This window comes from Elephantulus edwardii, unplaced genomic scaffold (assembly GCF_000299155.1).
Source record: "Elephantulus edwardii isolate Elephantulus edwardi_28Jun2011 unplaced genomic scaffold, EleEdw1.0 scaffold00001, whole genome shotgun sequence".
Taxonomy (NCBI): domain Eukaryota; kingdom Metazoa; phylum Chordata; class Mammalia; order Macroscelidea; family Macroscelididae; genus Elephantulus; species Elephantulus edwardii.
The window spans coordinates 997,677-1,018,375 of NW_006399751.1; the positions used below are offsets into that span (position 1 = coordinate 997,677).

The following is a 20,699-nucleotide window of genomic DNA, read 5'->3' on the forward strand; positions in this document are numbered from 1 at the left end:
CCCCCTACAAGCTCCCTCCCCAGCTCTTCTTTTCAAGCCTCCTTTCCTTACTCCTTCCTTCCCCAACCATTTCCTACTGGGACTGCTCAGGGCCCACCCCCACCAGTGACCACTCCTACTCCTGCAGCTTCACCCTCGTCCTCCACGAGGGAAGAATCATCTAGAACGACTCCCTGCTCAGAGTCGGGTGTTTAACAGCGCGCTGAGTCTGTGTCACGGCCCAGTTGGGTCTCGAGGCTCAGGCCCCTCTCTGGAGAAGGAGGAGGTCCAGTACCTGCTCCTCCCGCATCTCTCCTCTGACTTCCCCGAAGGAATCCAAATACCAGAGCATGACGCCCCGGCCCCGTGACCCCAGGGCTCCCATCTCAGAGGGTGGGACCAGCGGCCTTAGAGGCTCAAACTAGAGACCTGAGGTCATTTCCAACTCTCCCTTCATCCCCCTCTGCAACTGATCCCCCATCAGATAGGGCCTCCATGTACTCTTGCATCCTGCTACTTCCCCCACTCCAGGGACAAGAGGCCACTGTCTCTCACCTGGATGAGCCTCTTACTGCCCTCTTCTTACGGCCAACTTGTCCCTCTCCCCTCCACTGACCACCAGCAAACACAGCAATCCTCAGGTCATAGGAATCTGGTAACATCATTCCCCTGCTCAGGCCTGTTCACTGGCTTCAACGCCTATCGTGGCCCAGGAGGCTGGGCCCTGCTCTTCGCTTTCTGGTTTACAGCACAACAAACTCCCCATTCTATTTTTCTCTCAGTCTCCTTACACAGGTAGGACCCTTATGTCTAGAAGCCTAACCTTCCGACCCCCCAGCCTCATGTGCCTTCCGACAACACTGACCACATCAGTCTTATCTGGTCCTGGGCGGCATTAGTAACCTCATCTCTCCTAAAGGTTTTGCGTCCACGGGCCAGGGTTGAGTTCTCACAAGGGCTGAGAGCCACTGCCAGAAAGTCTTGGGGCCACTGGGACTGTGCCAGAATCTTGAACCTGCTCAGGAAGTCTGTCTGGAGGATCTACAGCTTGTTGGCCTGTGGGTGGCCCTGGGCTGCTTTTCTGGAGTTCCGAAGGACAAGGGCCAGACCCGGCCACTCTGCTCGTGGTGGAAGCTCTTGAGCAATGGCGGGGCCCTGGGACCATCTCTATAACCAGGTTCTTGTGCTGCCACGTCTGCATCAACCCCAGGCAAGCCCTGCGACAGCTGGCTCCAGAGCACAGCCTTTCTTTCCTTCTTGAAGACTCTGACATCATTAGTCCACGAGAATGTTTAACCTCAGGGGGACACAGTGTCTCAACCAGTGAAAGAGAGATTTGTTTGTCTGGAAAAACATCAACACTAACCTGATCATGGTGTGAAGTGAAGCTTTAGCTTCTTTTAAATACAAACACAGAGATTAAGAATAGAAGGAATGAGACAGGTGGGCTGGTGAGCACACTAGAGCCCAAGGTGTGTGAGCAACGGGGGGCTGACCTGATGATGAAGGCGCCTCTCGTCTCCAGGAGTCTCTGCTCGCTGCTGAACCTCTTGAGAAGGTTGATCATGAACTTGTAGAAGTAGGAGTTCATGGTAGGGGTCGAAGGAGAATATTCCAAGCCTTTGGTACCTGTAGGGAAAGGGACATTTGAGAAGCAAGCTGGGCAGGAGGAGGAGGTACCAGCTCCTCGGAGCACCTAACAGGAGCGGTCAAACCATCCAGAGGGCTCTGCACTGGGCGGCACCAGAGGGGCATCAGCCCAACTCCATCAGATGCCCGTGGCCGGGCGGCAGCGCACCTCCTCCAGCTGAGCCCCGACCTCTCTTGTGCCCCCACTGAGTAGGGGGAGGTGGTGAGGCGCTTCCAAGGGGGTTTTCTGTTCTGTTTCCAGCTAAGGTCTCCTCAGCAGGAGCTGCATCTATGCAGCTGTGCCCTCGCCCCAGCAGGCGTGATCTTCCAGTGGGCACGTCTTGGGTGAGAAGTGCAGCCGCAGGGCAGGCCTCGGGCAACGTGGTGCTGTCTGGGGCGTGTTGCTCTGGGTTGCTGTCCAGGACAGGCTGGCCTGGGAGGTCCACAGTGACTCAGGAATGACAGTCACTGCCCCTGGCCCAGGGGTGCTGTTTGTAAAATCGAGTGTCACATTCTTACAGATTGAGTTACTCAGGGCCTAGCGGGGGCGGCTCTCTGAAGACGTGGCTGCAGATCCAGCCGCTGAGGTGTCTCTACTGTCCCTCACACAGGGTACAAAATCATCTGCGCAGGTGGGAGTCAGGCTAGGGCACCGGAGATGGGTGCGTCAGTCACTGCAGCGGGCCCTGGTGCTCAAGTGACAGCTGCCCACGTCCCTGTCCCCTTCCTTCTCTGGTCCATCCCTCCCTGGGGGACAACAGGCACGCTTCCATGGGGAGGTGGCACCTGTGGGCAGGCTGGTCAGGGAGCTGCAAGTTCCCGTCCCGCCCTGGGAGGAGGGGCCAGGAAAGGACAGGGACATAGACAGTGCGCACTCAGACAGGTGGGGGCCGCCTGAATCTCTTCCAGCCTCAGTCTCCCTCCTCACCCAACAGCTTCTTTACTGACCATCAGGCCCTGAGAAAAGACATCCTCCCACTTCCTCGGCAGGAAGCCCAGAGTGCTGGGGATCTGAGCGACCTGAGCCTCTGCACACCTGATGTGGGTACTGTGGGGACAGCCCCTCCTGTTGTTCTAACACCTCACCCCTGGGCTTCCTGTGGGCCAGGCCCTGTGCTAGGGGCAACACACATCGTCCATGGGTGCCACGGCCACCTCTTCTATCTGTGGAGGCAGAGTGTGGGGCTAGCGGGGACGCAGCGCTGGAGGAAGGGAGCTCATCAGCTGGTCAAGTCCGGGCCCACCCTCTATCACTGAGCCTGAGGGTCTGCAGGGGAGAGGGGGTGGAGGGCCCAACTCAGTGACTGCTCAGTGACAGCACCTGGAACCTTCGGACCACTGCAGACGGTGGGTGAGCTGGTCTGGCTCCGGCCTGGGAGCCAGGGAAGAGGATGGAGGATAAGTGGGCACAGGTCCTGGGAAAGCCCCTCCACTGGCCCCAGGGGACGAGGGATGGAGGATGAGGTGAGGGAGGGCAGTGCTGGCCGGCAGCTCCGGACGAGGCTGGACGTGGACACAGCAGTTACGGGCTGGCAGGCCGTGGGTCTCTCCTCGCTGGGCTCTGGCAGGAAGTTCCCGTGACCCGGCTTTTGGCCGAGGGGCAGCCAGCTCCTATCGGGAGGCCCTCTGTGCCCGGGGCCAGGCCAGTGGGTGGGGGAGTGGGCTACGGCGGTGGAGACCAGCTCAGCAGATGTTGTTAAGTGAAACCTGACGGGGTGACATGAGAACCCACAGAGCAGCTCACAAACAACCTCCCTGGGATGTTTTGGATCGAGCTTTGTGGCTATGACGTGAAGGAACCTCACATGTCAGGTTAAAAATAGCTCTGCCTCAACGCACAACTCAAGTCGCAACTCAACAAAACCAGATGGGAAAACGTTAGCTGGGGCCGACAAGGCCCTGCTCCGCTGCCTGCCTTCCGGCTGGGGAGGGTCATAGGCTAGCCAGGGCACAGACATGGGGCAGGGGCCTGGGACCCGCCTGGCTTCTCAAACGTGGCCAGCAAGGCCGTCCTGGGTTGAGGACGGCATCTGAGGCTGGTCCCCATCTGCAAAGGGCTGCAGGGGAGAGAGCTAGAGAGACACTGTGCTCTGTTGGAGGTTCACCCCGCAGAGGGAGTCTGGTGGGACAGAGCCAAGGTGTCAGGGCTGGGAGAGCAGCTTATCTCTGGACTCAAGGAAGAAGGGAAGAAGGGGAGGGCAGGGTCTGCGGAGTCTGCGACACATGAGCACTGAAGACATGGCACCTTTGGGATCTGAGCCACGAAGGAAGTTCTTATCCTAACTGCAAGCAGGTTCAGCTGAGGTCTCGGGACCTGCGCTCACCCGCGCTCAGCACCATCTCCTTGGCCCAGGCCTTCCAGCTGTGAGGTTCAGAGTGAGAAAGAAGCTAATGGAGCATGGGGGTGGGGGGGTGGGGGGGTGTTTCTGCCCCCATGATGCACAGCGTCTGTCACCAGGAAGGAGCTGTGGGCGTGAAGTGAGGGCTGGGCAGCCCTGGGAGGGCAGTGAGAGGAAGTGGCACATGCGCCCCAGTTCACGGGCGTGGATGGAGGTCCCCGCTGGTGGCAAGCGATGGCAAGCGATGGCCGATGGCCGGGAGCACAGCCAGGACGGGGGGCCCGGGAGCCTCAGAGGCATGCAGTGCTCGGGCGACTGGATGCGGGCCCCTCTTATCGATTTGACGAACTCTGAAAAGGAGGTGTCCACCCTCATGGGAGTCTGATGCTGGGCTCGGGCAGGTCCTCGCCCCTGGAGTGTGAGATGGGGCTTCCTACGTGCAGCACCGTGTGCAGTGCGGCTGACCTGCCACATTCTATACGCTCCTGACCATGTCAGCGCTGTCACCTGCACCCTGGACAGGGAGCGTCTGAGGCCACAGCCAGGAGGCGATCAGTGTGAAAGCGGGAGATCGACAAGAGGGATCTGGGCTGGACATCAGCACACACACATCACTTCATGGTGATGAGATGAAAGCAGTCCTGTGGACGCACAGAACCCCAACCTTCACGGTGGGGAGATGCAGGGGTATGCAGAGGTCAAAGGTGTTGGTGGGGAGGCAGGGATGGGCTGTGCGCCTGGGTCCCTCAGACCCCAAGTGCTGTCACCGTGTGGTCCTGGGGGGCGGGAAGAGGGCCTTCAAGGCGTAAAGAGAACGAGACACGGCTTTGGAGGGACAGAAAACAGTCTGGTGAGGCTGGAGGCCACCACAAGGCAGGAAAGGAAGATGGGAGGCCAGGATGGGGCTCTGAAAGGACTGCAGAGTTTGGGGTGCAGGCTGCACCCGAGAAAGCAAGCCCACTCAATGTCCCAGGGGTGTGAAGGGAGGAGGCTCTCAGGCTATCCCACACACAGGACCCCCTGAAGTTCACTGTGGCCTCATAAAGAACTGTGACCCTCAGCCTGCATGTCCAGAAGAGGGAAGTGTGGCCGCGTCACAGACACTGTGTTCATTTTAGAACAAACTCCTGTTCATCTGGTAGACCCTGCTGTTTGCAATGACTTCAGGGTGAATCCTGGCTGAAGTCTGCGATCCCTGGTCAGCTGGGAAAAGGATCCCTTCCCCACCGATCTGAGTGGGGCCAGGAGCCTGTTGAGGGAGCTCTGTCTATCCCAAGGGGCTTGTGACCTCGAGGCCTTGGCTGCATGAGAGGTCACAGGGCGTGATGACAGCACGCAAGGCTGTTCTAAGTGTCCCTTCCCGAGCTGTCCTCTGTCCCAGCTGTCCCATCCTGAGTCACCCTCGGTCCTCGAGCTGTCCCAAGCCACCCTTGGGGTCTTGGTGGACCAGCAGTCATTTCCCTGCACATCCTTCCACCACTGTGTACCCATTTCACAGCCACCTGTCTCTGTGTCTGAGAGAAAGGGATAAATCCCTCACAGACGGGCCAGATCAGGCTCTGGGGAGGATGAAGGCGTTGCGCCCTGTCCCTGGGCTGGGCGGTCTCAAAGGTTTTTGTCTGCCACCTGAGAGATGACAGCTGTCCTTGTGTGGGAGAACTGAGGACACTCAGAGGTCATCTTCCTAGACCCCGCCCTGCAGGTTGCCCTCTCGCAGCTGCCCCCACAGACCTCTCCCTTTTTGGATGCCACCCCTCATCTCTGGCATTCAGCTGCCCACCCAGGGCCTTCAGATTGACCAGAATGGCTGAGCTGGAGACAAGAGGTGGCAGACAGACCTGGGCTGTGGGGCAAAGGTAGGCACCCTCCATCCCCATCCCGAGCAGGGTCAGGCCACAGGATATGCAGATCACCTGGAGGAAAAGTGCACTGGCCCAGAACCAAATGCATCCAGGGTGCATGGGAAGAGGAAGCCGGGCTGTCTGGGCCTGACCATCCCTGAGCTGCAGTTACAGCCGGCTGGAGCATGGGGCTAGCTGTAGGACACACCTATTGCAAAGGTATCCTAAGGCCTGCGGGCCCTTGTGAAATCCCCTCAGAGGACCAGGGAACTTTCGTCCCGAGCGTCACTGCTGAGACATCTTCGATGCAGACGTCCTGAGACTTGCCCTGTCACTAGTGTGGCCTGCAGGGCCCGGTGTCTCCCTGGCCCGGTGTCTCCCTGTGCAGCTCCCTGGCCTGGGGTCTAGAGCCTGGATGAACTGGGCTGAGGGGCTCCCGAGACAAGGGTTTTGGGGCCAGGCACCCTCATAGATCATGTGGTGGGGCACTGGTAGAGGGCTTGGCTGCAAAGCTCCCTAACCTAGCTGATGCTTGGCCTAACTCACCAGAGAACAAGCTATCTGGGGACCTTCTGCCCAATGTCATGCACTGCTTGATGGACAGATACCCAAGAAGCCCCAGTGCTCTCCCTTCCAGCCCCACATTTCAGGGAGAGCAGACAGACACGTGTCAGGAGAAGGGGCTGGAACCGCTGGCTGAAGAAGATGAAGTCACCTGCTGGTCAGCTTCCTTTAAAGCCACAGGATGAGCCCAAGGACACATGGGGCCCCTCGTCCGAGGACTGCCCAGGACATCCAGTCTGAACTGTCCCATCCTTGCCTGGGCTGCCTGCCACGCTGGGAGCTGTTTTTAGCTGCTTGGGTGTGAAAGGAACTGGCCACCTAGCCTTCCTCCACCTGCAAGACCTGAGCCTCCAAAGGCCCAGTACTGACCAGGGGACACTGCCTTGTGTACCGAGAAGACCAGGAGGCTCCGATGGGCTTGGACGGGTTGAAGGCATCCTGTCCAGATGTGCAGGATGATGAGGAAGAAGGGCTCAGAGGGTCTCCCCCAGGAGCCGCTGGAGGCTGGGCCTCAAGGAGCAGGCAGAGCGTGTGCCGCAACCGATCAGGTAGGAAGCTCGGTGACCCCTCACTTTGTGCTGAGGTCAGGGCTCAAGAATGGCAGCCCAAGGACTGCCCCGCCCAGGACGGGAACCACAGAAACCAGAAGCGGCATTTCCAGGGGGGCTAAGCCAGTTCCTCTGGGGACACTCACCAGGAGCGTGCAGCGGGCCAGCTCTGCCTGAAGCGGGCACCTGGAGCTCCATGTGGCTCACCCGCAGGTCAGGGCCATCGAGCGGGCCAGGGTCGTCCGTCTGGCCCGCTGGGGAGGAAGCAATTTCTGCCAACACCTCCAGGTCCTTGAGGATAACCTGTGAGGAGAAGAGCAGAGGGTGAGGGGAGGGGACTTCCTGAGGGGGACAGCAGGGGTCTGGTACGGGCTGGACCACCAAGACCAAGCTATAGAAGAGCCGAGGGGAGCTGAACAAAGGGCGCTGATTGAAGAGAACATAAGCTGGGTGACCAAGGCAGGAAGCCAGTGCCTGAGGCCTGGCGAGGCACCTTCCTACAACCTTCTGAGGCTCCCATGGGCTAGCGCGGCAGGGAGTGGGTACCTCCAAAGTCCTGGGACACGAGGGACTCAGGCTCAGTGCCCGAGGGAGGGGGGTAGTCCTGATTCAACAGAGATGCGGCTGGGGGCAGCTGGCAGCCTCCACTTTGAGGTCCCTGTGCTGGGAGCCCCCTCTGCCCCTTTTCCTGTCCATTCCTTCACAGGGAGTCCACTAGGACGGTCTGTGTAGATGGACAGAGGTCCATGTGCTCCAAGGGGTGCAGGACAGTCAACCTTGTGGTCAGAGGCGGCCAGGGAGCCCACGAGGCGGCTGGGTCCAGGCTGCACAATGGACATGTGAGGGTCTGGCAGACGCCCGTTTCCTGGTCAGCAGCCTGGCCTACAAGAGGCCTGTCCACCTTCTAAGAGGCTCCAGGGCCAGGCTACTGAGGCCAGATGAGGAAGCTGCCCTGGCTCCTGGCCAGAAGTAACGCCCTGGCTTGTCAGCAGTCTCAGTCAGAGCGTGAAGACTGTGGCTCCCGATGTGTCAAGTCCAGGTCCATTCCCACATCGGAGCCGTTCCGACTGTCACTCTCACGCCTGCAAATCCTGACCCTGGACCGGCTAACCTCATCCACAACTCACAGCACGCCCAGCCTGTCCCGTCCACCACCTGGGCACCAATCCTGACCCTGGACCGGCTAACCTCCAGCCTGTCCTGTCCACCACCTGTGTGCCGGGAGCTGGGCTGACAGGGCCTCTCGGGGGAAGAGGATGGGGACAGTGATGACGCAGGGTGTGCACAGCGGGGACCTGCAACCTGGCCGCGGGGGCAGCAGCACACCTGTGCATGACCTTGTCAAGGCAGGCAGAGAGGGGCACCTGACCTGGCACGAGCCACTGGCGGGCAGGTGGACTAATGTGGCCCATTCCAGGAAACTGAGCCTTCTAGAAGAGCTTGAGGGAGGGACATGGGGAAGGGGTACGGCCAGAGGCGAGGAGCAGGGCTCAGGGGCGCCATGCCGAGGCTGAGCCCTGTCAGTGGACTGCACGGTGCACACCGAGTCCTCTGTCCCCGGACCCTTCGCTTTTCCCAAGTTCACGAAAGACTCACACTGGGATCTGTTTTTGCTGACTGAAAGAGATCCATGCAACTACAATCCCAGAGGTGCACGGTTCGAATCCACCAGATGCTCTGCCGGGGAAGGAGGGACAATCTCCTCCTGTACCAGTCAGATCTGATTTGACGGTACACGCACACAAAAATAATAAAATTAAAAAAAAAAAAAAGAAAAAGAAAGAGATCCAAGGAAATGAAACGAGCACTCAGCATTTGTTTTGCAGCCAGCTCGCACCCCCAGAGAGTGGGGTTCCCGTGCTTGTTCCCGGGGACCCACTCTCAGCATGCTGGCGTCGAGCCACCACAGCTCGGCGTGGTGTCTGTGGACTCTGCTATTTTAGGTGGTCTGTGTTACTTTAGTATGATCTCGTGCGTTATTTTTGGGGTCTGGGAATGCTCAGAAAATTTTCCCATAGGAAATAACAGTAATTGCCTCTTTACTCGACGCCACTGTTGCTTGCAGGTTTCACAGGAAGGCTCTACTTTGAGACAGCTCGTAGGGGATCCTGATCCTGAAAACGGAGATTCAATCTTGCAGGGCAGTTGGGGTAGTCACAGTGAACAGTGTGGACACTCCCGAGGACCCCCCCTACTGTGGGTGGCTTTGGCCTCTGCTGGGGCAGACAGTGGGGTGAGCACCCAGGGCCGTGGAGGACCCCTTCTCCACACCTATCCCTCCAGTCGGCCTCCTCTCACCTCTCTTTACCCTGCTGGAGAGCTCATTCAGAAAAGCTGCAGATTTCACATTTTTATTCTCTTATTTTAGAAAGTTTTTAACACCAAATGGCAAATGAATGCAAATGATACTTCAATTGCACAATTGAAGCCGGAAATGCTGTCTACAGGTTTCCTTCCCTGATCCCAGCCACTCCTCTCCGCTTACAAATCAAAAGATTTGTCTCTGGTCCTGGGAGCTGGCAGAGAGCCCACAGCCCTGCCCTGGGCGACACTATGTATGCCTGTTCACACACAGCCCCTCCTGTCCCCTCCAGCAGGGAGTCAGGACAGGCTGGCCTCCTCCAGCCACACACCTCCCCCCATGGAGGGCTGGGAATGGCTGGAGGTGAGGACCTGGAGCCAGGGCCAGCCAATCAGGGGTCCCAGGTGGCTGTGACATCCCAGGGAGCCCAGCCCACCAGCAAACTCGCCTTGGCCTAGGGGCAGAGCCAGCAGGCTGAACCAGTTAGAGGCTCTGGAGGCACAACCCTGTTACAGGGCGGCTGCCAAGCCAGCGGGGGCCTGGGAGTGCTGAAATGCCATCCTCCTGGCTGGGCCTGGCCTTGCACTCTCTGTCCTCAGGCTAGAGTTATGGTGTCCCACCCAGCTGGCACCCCTGGGAGGTGGGACAAGGTGGCCCTGGCTGTCGAAGCGCTGGGTGTGCACCCCACCCTGCCATCCCGGCTTCCTTTGGCCTCTGGACCAGCCGATCCCCTGGCGTCCACCACACTGGCCAGCAGCCCTGGCTCTGTGAACAGGCGAGGCTCAGAGGAAGTGGGAGGAAGCTACTCTATTAGTATGCACTGCACAGGCTTTTGCAAAATGAATATAAAACACTTGTGCTTTCTTTTTGTGTGAGAGAGAAGGGGGAAAGAGCGGGAGGGAGGGAGGTTATAAGAAAGCAATATTCTGCAGGGAGAGGCATGAGGAGGAGAAGTGCCCGCTGTTGCCATGGCAGTGGGCTGGGGGTGGGGTGGGGAAGGCCATCAGCTGGCCCTGGACATGGTGAGAGCTGGCCATCGGTGGAGGGTAAGGGTCGGAAGCTGCCGGGCATGGAAAACATCTAATGAACCAACTCTGGGGCAAGCTTCCCTCACGGCCTGGCTGTCACAGACGGGGACGCCTGGGGCGAGGGGTTCCTGAGGGAGGCCTGCTTCCCATGGCAACTTCCCCAGCACGGGCCGGCTTCCGAGACGGGGACTCAGAGAGTCAGGGGTGGGGGGAAATCACATGGGCTGTCAGTCCCCTTCAATCCTTATGGCCAAGGCCACATCTCTAGGGGCTGCCTGCCTCTTTTACTGGCCTCCCACCTCTTGCCAAAAGAAAGGGCCTTGAACCTGGTACTCCAACCCACACCACTGGCAGCTCCTGGGCCTGGAAGGAGCTGGAGATTGAGCCAGCTCAGTGGTGTCATGTCACCTCCTTCCAAGCTCTTGAGTGTGATGTTGCAGAGAGGCACTGGAAGACGCGGTAAGTACCGCTCACGGACAGCAGCAGGCAGGAAGTGGAGGGAGGAGGCTGTGACTGCTCTGCTGAGGGGCCTACAGAGGGGCCTCCAACCACCCAACGATCTTTAAGAACTTTTGCTCCAGGTTTTGGCTGGCTGGTCAGGCCCTGGATGTCACAGCTCAGGCTCCCAGCCTCAGGAAAAAGGCACCCACCTCATGCGGCAAATAAACTGGCAAACAGTGCCCAGCTGGGCCCTCAGAGGTTCCTGGAGGGGGGACACACATGCTGTGTTGGCTGGTGGGGTGAACCCAGACTGACAGCCAGGAGGTCTGGTTGGTGCAGGTCACTGCCAAGGGCCATCTGACAACCTTGCCTGGAGTAGGCAGGTGCAAGGTCATGGCCTTGGCCAAGACCTGGGTCAGGCCAGCTGCTTGTGACATGAAGCTACCTGAAGTGTGGACACCACACCAAAACATCCAAGGGACCTCGGGTCCCCACTGCACGTCCTTCGATCCTGAGAAATACAGCATGTGGAGAAGTGGGCCCTCAGGCCCCTGGCTGAGTGCAGAGCAGCCCGGCCGCCTAGGACTGGGGAACCCACAGGGAACTGCTCCTCAGTCCAGGAGGGGGCCCTGCAGGGCTAAGGGAAGGCAGCAGGGGCTCACACAAGCCCCAGAGACCTCCGGACACAGCATGGACACGCTACGGGGGCAACGCTCTACTTACTCACCCAAGAGGTATAATATCAATCTACACCAGGTCAGTGCTCCATCCACACCGGGTCACGTCTCTGCTTTGTAAATCAAACACCTCTGTCAAGTGCTGGGTTACAGACTCCCTGCTAGACCAGGCCACGACATTCATTTACATGGGGTCACGTCTCCCCCTTTTCTATGGGATCAAATATCTCCGTCAAATGCTGGATCACAGACCCCCTGCAAGACCACATCATGCCACCCACTTACACAGGGTCATGTTCCCCCATCTACACCAGGTCACATGCTCGCGCCCCCCAAGTCCATACCAGGTCACACCCCTTTTCTCAGCACACCTGGGACAAGGGAGGAAAGGAGGTGAGCGGAGAGCACGGTTCCTCTGGGGGCAGGGAAACGCCAGCTGAGGTGCAGACCTGCTCTTCCCACTGAGGGAAAAGCACCCTGATTAGAAACCTTTTACTTCTTGAGAAAGCTAAACAAATTAGCAAAACAGAAATGGACTATAGCTCCGTCTGTGTGGCCTGACTTTGAACGTGGGCCCTTAGGGAGCAGGGCTGCTTGCCTTTCTTTCTTTAAAAACAGTTTTCTGAGTCCTGGGCCTGCACCCAGACGGGAGGTTCATTCACGCTCGCTCATGCTCCCGGCAGTCACCCCTGCAGGAGGAGAGCACGGGGCCGCCTCGTGGAGGCGCCACTGAGACCAGATGTCCACCCCGTGCAGGGCCTCCTTCCTGCTGACTCAAGCCACTGCTCCCTTGCATCACCCTCAGGGCGATAAAATTCTCTGTGAGCTGGGCCAGCGGCAGCAGGAGGGCTGTGTACACACACCCGTTATAGCCGGTTACCAGGCGAGCGGCCAGGGCTGCTGTCTCCCGGGCACCGGTCCATAGCAACCAGGAGCAAGGGGCCCAGCTGGCCTCCCATCCTCCCTGCCTTCCCCCGGGGTTACCTGCTGGCCCCACCAGGCGAGGGCCCAGCTCACCAGACCTGCCCGTACGCCCCCTCTGAGGAAGCTTCTGGACACCTGCTGTGCTCACACTCAGGCTCTGTCTCCAGTCAGGGCACTAGAGTGGGATGAGGACCATCCAGGGGGCTGTAAGGACAGAGAGGTGGACAGGGCTGGGGGCTGACAGATCAGACTCTCTTATCAGGCCCACTGGAGCCCTGGTGCCGCAGCAGGTAAGCATGCAGCCTCCAGACACATGATGGTCTGGGGCACTTCTGGACAGCTGGTTCTACGCTGCCCTGTAAAGTCACGGGAGTTGGAACTGGCTCCATGGCAGCATGTGTGGGTCTAGATGTGGCCTGAAGTCTCTCTTTTAGAGGCCCAGAGGACCCCGTGGGCAGCCCTTGCTGATGACTCTGTAGTGGGGCTTCTGGGCAGGTGTGCCCACCGGACCTTTCATGTTAGATAGCTTCCCAGTTGAGCGTCTGAGGCAACTGGCTTTGTCAGGCTGGCCAACCTTGACTGGTCTCGGCTTTTGGACAGTCCCATCCTGTGTGTTGTCCCCTGCCCCTGGCCTGTGGCAGTGATGTCCTGTGAACTGTCCTGTCCTGGGAATTGTCCCCTGTCTCTGGTCTGCAGCAGCCCTGGCTGACACTCAGCTCTCAGGAGAGTCCCCAGTCACCTGGGAAAGGCTCCGCCTGCCACAGTCAGGCCTTACTCTGTGAAAGCGAGCTCACTGCCTTCCACCCCTCTTAGCACCAATCTCTGCTTTCATAGGGGGGCTCAGGAGACAAGGCCCCCACTCCCAGCTGCTTAGTTAACCAGTGAATATGCCCTGTTCTGGGCCCACACGTGCCCACAGCCAGGAATGCAGACAGACAGCAGAACCGCCTGGGACCCAGCCTGAGCCCTGCTCTTTCCCCAGCAAGAAGACCAAAGTCCCATCAGCACCCTCTCAGTGAATGGGTCCTCTGATGGGCTGGGGGGGCAGTAGCCAAGCAGGGTGGGCCCAGGGCCTAGCTGTCCACAGGAGGAAGGCCTGGGGATGTGACTGGAGCCCAGCTCCTTTTACTGGCTGGCCCAACAGCTGGGCGGCTGTTCTTAGTCTTTCTTTTCCCTGACTGCCCCTCCTTCTCCCAGGGAAGCTCCTGGGCCCTCAGAGGAGGAAGGCTGCAGTGGGGAGAAGGGCTCTGGGGTTGGGATAAGGCTGCCTAGGCTCTCCCTATGGGGAGCTCCCAGCTGAGGGAATCATGTCCAGCACAGACATGTATCCCTCAGTCCTGGGGGAGATGGTACCTTTCACTTGATTCTAGGAAATGCGCAGAGCTGAGGTGGGTGGTGGATATGTTTGCTTTTGCAGAATGGAGGGAATGAAAACTGGAAGGAAAGGGAAAATGGAGGCACGGATAAGGAGATAAACAAGCCCATTCTTGGGGAAAACGGTCCACTTCTGAGCCGGCAGCATTAGTATGCTGGGGAGAGGCGCTGGGACCACACAGACTCGGCTGGATGGACCCTGGACGAGTGGTCCAGGTTGCATGCACAGCAGAGGCCAGGGTGCAGGATGTCCTGCAGCCTGCCTGGCGTCCCACAGAGGCCGGGATGATGGCTACTGCTCCCCACTCTCCACCCAGGGATCCCGGCCTGACGAGGACCAGGCATGAAGAGGGTGGAGAACATTCTGGAAACAAGACTAGAAGGGAGCTAGGTGGAGTGGTGAGCAGCCCAGGGGCCCACGAGGGTGCAGAGGGGATACTGATGCCACATGTTCCGAAGACGGTGTGCCCAGATGGGAGTTACCAAAGACAAGTGCCATCAAGGCCAAGGGAGTGGCCTGGCATAACCGGAGACCCCTACTCTGCAGCCAGCAGGGACATGGTGTGGGGTTTCAGGTGCTCAGGGCCCAGAGGACCCACCACAGCACAGAGGAAGGGTCCCTCGAGGGACAAGGCAGGGGTCCACTCATCAGGATGACGGCACCACGACTGCCCCTGCCTGGAAGGCAGCCTCCCTTTGTCCCTGGGCTGGGCCAGCTGTGGGCAGGAGTGACCACAAGGAGCTCCGAGCCTGTCCTGCCTCTGGAACGGCCTTGACCAGTCGGGCCCGAGTGTTTTCCTGCAGGAGGAATGCGCACCTCTGCAGTTCTTCCGAGGCCCCTCCTTCCACCCGCCAGGAGCTGTGGAGAGGCCAAGAGCAGGCTGACAGGCGAGTCCTGCACCCAGGACAAGAGCCCGCGGGGTGGTGTAGTGGGACAGGGAGGAAAGGGCTCCCGGGCAAGTGACTGTCACTGCACTGTTGACAGAGCTCTGTGTACTCACAGAGCCCCAAGCTACTCCCGAGCCCTGCTCCTTAGCTGCCTGCGTGTCACCTGGTGTGGCTGTGTGTCACCCGGCGTGCCACAGAGCTGGCCTGTGTGATGCTGCATGTCACTCTGGTGTGACAATGTGCTGGCCCGAGTATCACAGCGCTGGCCCGAGTGGGGCTGCGTGTCACTCTGGCGTGGCACAGCGCTGGCCCATGTGTCTGTGACAGGAGTTCTACCCCTGCTGTGACTAAGGCCCCTGGAACCCACCTTGCGCATTTCCTGGAAGGCGTTTTTGTTTCTTCTTGCTGCATCTGTATCAGTTATATAAGGCACAAACCCCTGTTAGCAATTTCTCCTCAGAGAAGTTTCCCTCCAGAGCTGGCGGAACAGGAAGATAGGGGGGTGGGGCAGGAGAAGCTCCCCCGGGTTGAGAATCTGCTCTGGGGTGCCTGGGACGCCCTGAGATGGGAGAGGACTCGGGGTGTTGGCTCTGAGGGCCCCACTACAGAGAAAACAGTTCGTGCCAGATGGGGCCCTCTGGGCCTCTGTGACATCTTAAGGCTTTGCCCAAGTCAGAATGCGGCAGAGAGCGGCCCCATGCAGGCGCGGAAGGCGACGACCCATTTCCTGGGGCGCTGACGGGGGAGGCTGGTGCTGAGGGCAGCCTCGATGCCCGCTCTGGCGGGGGCCTGAGACCGAGCCTCCAGCTCTGACGCTGGCTGTCTGGAGGCTGGAGAAAGGGAGGAAAGTACAGAGGGGGCTCTGGTCTTGCCAGCATCTTGTCCTCTGCTTGGTTTTTGTGACTGAGAAATTAAACACGGGTCCCTCCAACGCCCTGCCCACCGTGCTCTGTGTGGCTGTCAGTTCATCTTCTGCTTGGGAAACCAAGGCAGGAAGACTCAGACAGACAAGGGGATACTCGTCCTGATTTCAACCACAGCCTTTGATGGAACACATCCCAGCACCCGAGAAGCTCATTGTCCTGGTGTGAGGAGGGTGCAGCCGCTCAGATCATTTCACTTCAGAGAAATTTAACAACCTGGGAGGCTGGTTCCAGTCCCGTTCGCTCTCAGGCACCAGATAAAGAAAGTGAAACTCAGAGTGGCCGGGCCACTAGCTCAAGGTCAGTGACTGAAGGGGCAGAGCTGAGCCTTAGCCCCTCAGATCATCTAAAATCAGAGCAGCGTCCGAACCACTAGACCACACTGTCACCAGGGAACGATGGGTGCCGGGAAGGGGCTGCCACTCCAAACCACGGCGCAACCACAGGACCCTCAAAGCCACCTTCCGAACAAACTAAGGTCTAGAAATAAAGACCCCAACACATTCCTGAGGGCGGTCAGCAGACCACTGTGAGGGCCACAAGCCCTGCTCTGGAGTGGAGTGTTCAGCACTGAAAAAAGGTCAAGTTTTCCTAAATGAAGCTGCAACCGAAGACACAGTGGACCTGGAGGCTACTGAAGGCCAGGGCCTGGGCTGATACCCAGAGCAGTGCCTTGACAGCACTACACAGCGAGGTGTGTGGGACACCATAACCCCCACTTCACAGGCTTCCCTGCTGTGAAGGACCAGGGTTGGGATTCAAAGCCAGGGCTGGTGGACAGCGGTCTATCCAAGTTTCTTCCAGGACCCGAATCACCTTGAGACTTTGAAATCTGGGTTAGGAGAGAGCTGCCTGGGGCAGGGGTGGGGTGGTGGTGTCCACCCCGAGATTTCTCGGAGACTGGGAACACAGTGAGGAATGTGGAGAGACCTCGTCCCCTTGGTATGAACAGCTGTGAGCGTGACCACCCCCACGGAGAGCTCGCTAAGGCCAAGCGGTGGCCTCCACAGTTCCACGCCGCACATAGCAGGGCCGCATTTCCCCTTAAAAACACATCACTGTGTCTTGAGCCAATGGGAGGATTCTATTCTGTACCAAGAATATTAACTGGACACCTGCAAATTCTTTTTAACAAAGGATTTTCAAATGGTGCCAGCAAGGAGTGAGTGGCACCGAGCTGACAGCCACTTGTCCCAGATGGTGGAGAAGCAGAAATGACAGAGATGGCAGTGCAGACGGCGGGAGAATGGGGACCAGCAAGACTTCCCAGCAAGCTACGGAACCAGCGCTTGTCAAACGCAGAGGGGAAGGAGGGCCTGGCCTCTGGGCTGTTGCATCATCAATGCTGGGACAGTCTGTCCCCGAGGACGGCGGCTCTCACCCAGTGAGGAGAGTAAGAGCTCATCACCAGCACACGGGGAGAAAAACATCTGCACCGTACAGAGTAACATTTAATGTCCCGAAATGTACAAAGAGCTTCCACAATCAGTAACCAAAATGGACGGAGAGCACTGGAGCCAGACGGGAGCTTTCTAAGAGTTGCTGTTGTGTATGACTCATAGTGACCCTATGAACAACTGATCTGATCCCTGTCCTGCCCTGTGCCATCCTCACAATCTCTGACACACTCGAGCCCACCGCTGTGGTCACTACTGTGTCAACCCACCTGGTTGAGGGTCTTTCTCTCTTTTGTCGCCCCTCCACTTTCTCAAGCCATGATGTTCTTCTCCATGGAATAACTTCTCTCAGCAAGATGCCCGCAGTGTATGAGATGAAGCTTCTTCATCTTTGCCTCCAAGGAGCACTCTGGCTGCACCTTCTCCAGGACTCATCTTTTTGGCAGTTCATAAGATCTTCAGTACTCTGCTCCAACACCATAATTCAAAGGCATCACTTCTTCTGTCATTCTTATTCACTATCCGACTCTCAGATGCACAGTAAAGATACACACACCTAAAGGGTACATCTGCTGTTAGAGATCTCTATAAGGTACTGAAGAACAGGGTGTCGCTTTGAAGGCCTAGGTGTGTGGACAATGACTATGGAAGAGTGAAGATGTGATACCTGTGAATTGTCCTGTGAAGGATAATGAGTTCGCTACGGATTTCTGAAAGAACAAGCACATCTGTCTTGGAAGCGTAGCCAGAATGATTTTTCCGAGGGAAGCATTCCAAGATGCCATCTCCCATTCTTTGGGCACGTCATCAGGTGGGGCCTGGCCCTGGAGAAGGACAGCATGCTTGGAAAGGCGGCAGGTCAGGGAAGCTGCACAGGGCAGATCGGCACAATGACAATGACAGCAACCATGGGCGCAGCAGATTGTAAGGACGGGGCAGGTTCTATTCTGTCACGTGGGGGCTGCTTTCGGAAGGAGCTGACCGATGGCACCGAATGACGACAACTGGGAATCTGCCTCAGGAACTTGCAGGAGAAAAGAAAGGGCCACAGAGCCTTCTCCTGACGAAATCTCTGGAGGAACTGGGGACGATGTTCTAACAAGCCACAAGCTCTCCCCTCCCCACTGCCTTTGATGCGGTGTCTCCTAGACATGGTGAGAGGCGGGGGTGCTGTCCAAGCAGTTAAGAGAAGGGGCCTTGGAGGCTTTGAGTCTGGACTTCACCACTTCTTAGCTGGCTGCAAGGTGTTCAACCTCCAGAGGCCTCAGCTTTCTGAGCTGTGAGGTGGGAATAACGGGAGCGTCTCCCAGGACTGTTGTGAGGGTGTGGTGGACACTGAGCAGAGCGCCAGCAGAGTTCCTAGCTAACAGCAAACCCAAACCTGCAGCCACTGAGTTAATTACAGCTCACGGAGACCCACTTGTGTCAGCACAGAACTGCCCCACAGGTGTTAGGGGCCAAAAGGTTATGGAAGGGGAGCCCTGGCAGTGCAATGGTTAAAGCACCCAGCTGTTAAGTGAACGCCCAGCAGCAGCTCTAAGGCACAAAGTGGCAGCAGTCGGCATTATGTCCATAGCGATGTAGCCGATGTAGCCTCGGGAGCTCTACGCGGCAGTTCTACAGGGTTCCTGCAAGGCAGAAGTGACTGCGCGCTGAGACTCTTACACAAGAAGTTCACCAGGCATTTCTTCCGCAGCACTGGTGGGTGGATTTGCACTGTTGACCTTTTGATTCTGAAGACAAGCAAAACCTGTGCTCCCCAGGGGCTGCCTAAGGACGTCATACACGTAGGCCATGTATCATCCTAGCCAAGAGATAACCAAGCTGAAGGCCACTGTGGAGGACGTGAGGAAGGAAGAACCCTGGAAGCTGGGTGTGGTCCTGTCTGAATAAACAGACCTGGACTCCAAGGATCCTAACTGAGATCAGCTCTAACCGCCAGGGACAAGGAGCCTCACGAGCTTAGCAGATAAGGAGCCCAGAAAGGCCTCCAGGAGGAAAGGCTCAGTAGCTCACAATGTGTCCACTGTCAATGTGCAGGAGGCCCTAGAGGTCACCGAAGAGGTGGGGCAGGTGACACTTGGGAAAGGGATTCTGGGAAAGAACAGGATGTGACAGAATCCGGACTCATCACTGATGGCCAAACCCCCAAGTCCCTTCCCGAGAGATGAGAAGGCAGAGCTCGCCTCTCCAGTCGCAGTGCTCCCCCACCCTGCCCCGCAGGCTCCAGTCTCCTCCGCAGCAGAAGCCACCCCCCACCTCCACTCCTCACACGCTGCCAACATCTGGTGCTTCAGCAAATCGAGTTTCCAGTGCAGCTCGAGCAGAGCTGCTCAATGGGCCACATCTCCTGCGCCCTCCAAGTGCACACGCACCCAAACCAATTTCCAGCAAAGGAAACAGGATGGGATTAAACAACTCAATTTAAAGGACTGAAAACTCAGCGGCTTCCAGCGAGGACTGGAGAAGGAGCCAATCAGCAACGCTCTTTTCCTTTTCATATTGAAATGAGGGCTGCAACTGAGCAGTGAATCACCACAGAACTGGGCCATGTCCACCTGGGCTTGGCCCTGGGGTGGGGGAGGGAGCCCACGGGAAGGAGTACGAATGTGTGGGGGTGTGGGGGTGCAGGGAGGATGGACAGACAGCGAGGGTCAAGGGCACATTCACAGCCCATCTGTTCTGGATTGTTCTGGAAATGCAGAATCTCTGCTTGAAGGACCTAGAGGCCGATGCTTGTCTGCTTCTGAATCCATCTGTCCAGTCCAGGGCCAGGGCAGCTGTGCTGGGAGCTCATTCATACAAGCATGGACCCAGCCAGGGGCTCCAGGACATGGGGTGGGGAGCAACTTCCCTCTCTTCTAAGCCCGCCCACACTCCTGCTGGACACATGCGCAGGTCTGCAGAGCTTCACGTCCACTCCTTTACAGAGGACCGGGCGTGGGGGTAAGAGGGACAGGTGACTCAGACCTTCAGCATTCGACAGGAGCCCAGGGAGCTGGAATGGGCAGCGTCCCAGTGGCAAATCTTGACACCCTGGCAGTGAGGTGGGGAGTGCCAACAGAGAACCACCAGGGAAAGGAATGCTGGCGAGGACAATGGGTGCTGCAGCCTCTGCTCTGCAGAAAGACAGGACCGCCCTGCGTCCCTCCTGGCCGGCCTCCTGTGACGCTCAGGGGGCTGCTCCTGCAACCTGAGGTCTGGCCCAGCCTCTCCCCTTTCCACCAAAGCAGGAGCTCAAGGTCCTAATGTCACCCTAAGGGTCCAAAAGGGGTCCTGTTCAATGGAGTCCTGCGGAGACGCTCATCACATGCCTGGCACGGTGCTTAGCCATTTCCAGAGGTCACTCATTTGCACTCTCACAGCCCGGTGCACGCAGGGCTGCCACCCCGCTGAACAGGGATAGGCGGTGGGGGATCTGGGAGGTGGAGGTGCTGAGCTATGCTCTGGACGCAGAGCCTGTGTGTGGGGGGCCAATGCTCCCAGCCGCCGTTCTCAGAGCCTGCATGGGGGCCTGTGCTCAAGACGCAGAGCCTGTGTGTGGGGGGGCCAATGCTCCCAGCCGCCGTTCTCAGAGCCTGCATGGGGGCCTGTGCTCGAGACGCAGAGGGCCTGTGCTCGAGACGCAGAGCCTGCATGGGGGCCTGCACTCCGGATGCAGAGCCTGTGTGGGGGCCAGTGCCCCCAGTCATTCTCCCCCACCTCCTGGGACGACACAGAAAATCCTGCTGTAGCCCGTTTCCCAGGTGAGGGCCTGTCCCAGGGCCCTTCTAGAAAGAGCAATAGCAGAGCCCATACCCAGACCCATGGCCATCGAGTCAACTGCAAGTGAACTCTGGGCGACT

The 20,699-nt window shown here is 58.3% G+C and overlaps 1 protein-coding gene across 1 annotated transcript in view; it reads right to left on the reverse strand.

The window, feature by feature from the left end:
• The window catches only part of VAC14 (Vac14 homolog (S. cerevisiae)), a 106,610-nt gene that overhangs the window by 41,173 nt on the left and 44,738 nt on the right, over window positions 1–20,699 (reverse strand). Inside the window, exons 13-14 of the mRNA XM_006878623.1 lie at window positions 7,047–7,203; window positions 1,476–1,608 (exon numbers count right to left, since the gene is read on the reverse strand). Of these exons, the coding sequence (XP_006878685.1) occupies window positions 1,476–1,608; window positions 7,047–7,203 (290 nt within the window). The remainder of the gene's footprint in view (window positions 1–1,475; window positions 1,609–7,046; window positions 7,204–20,699) is intronic.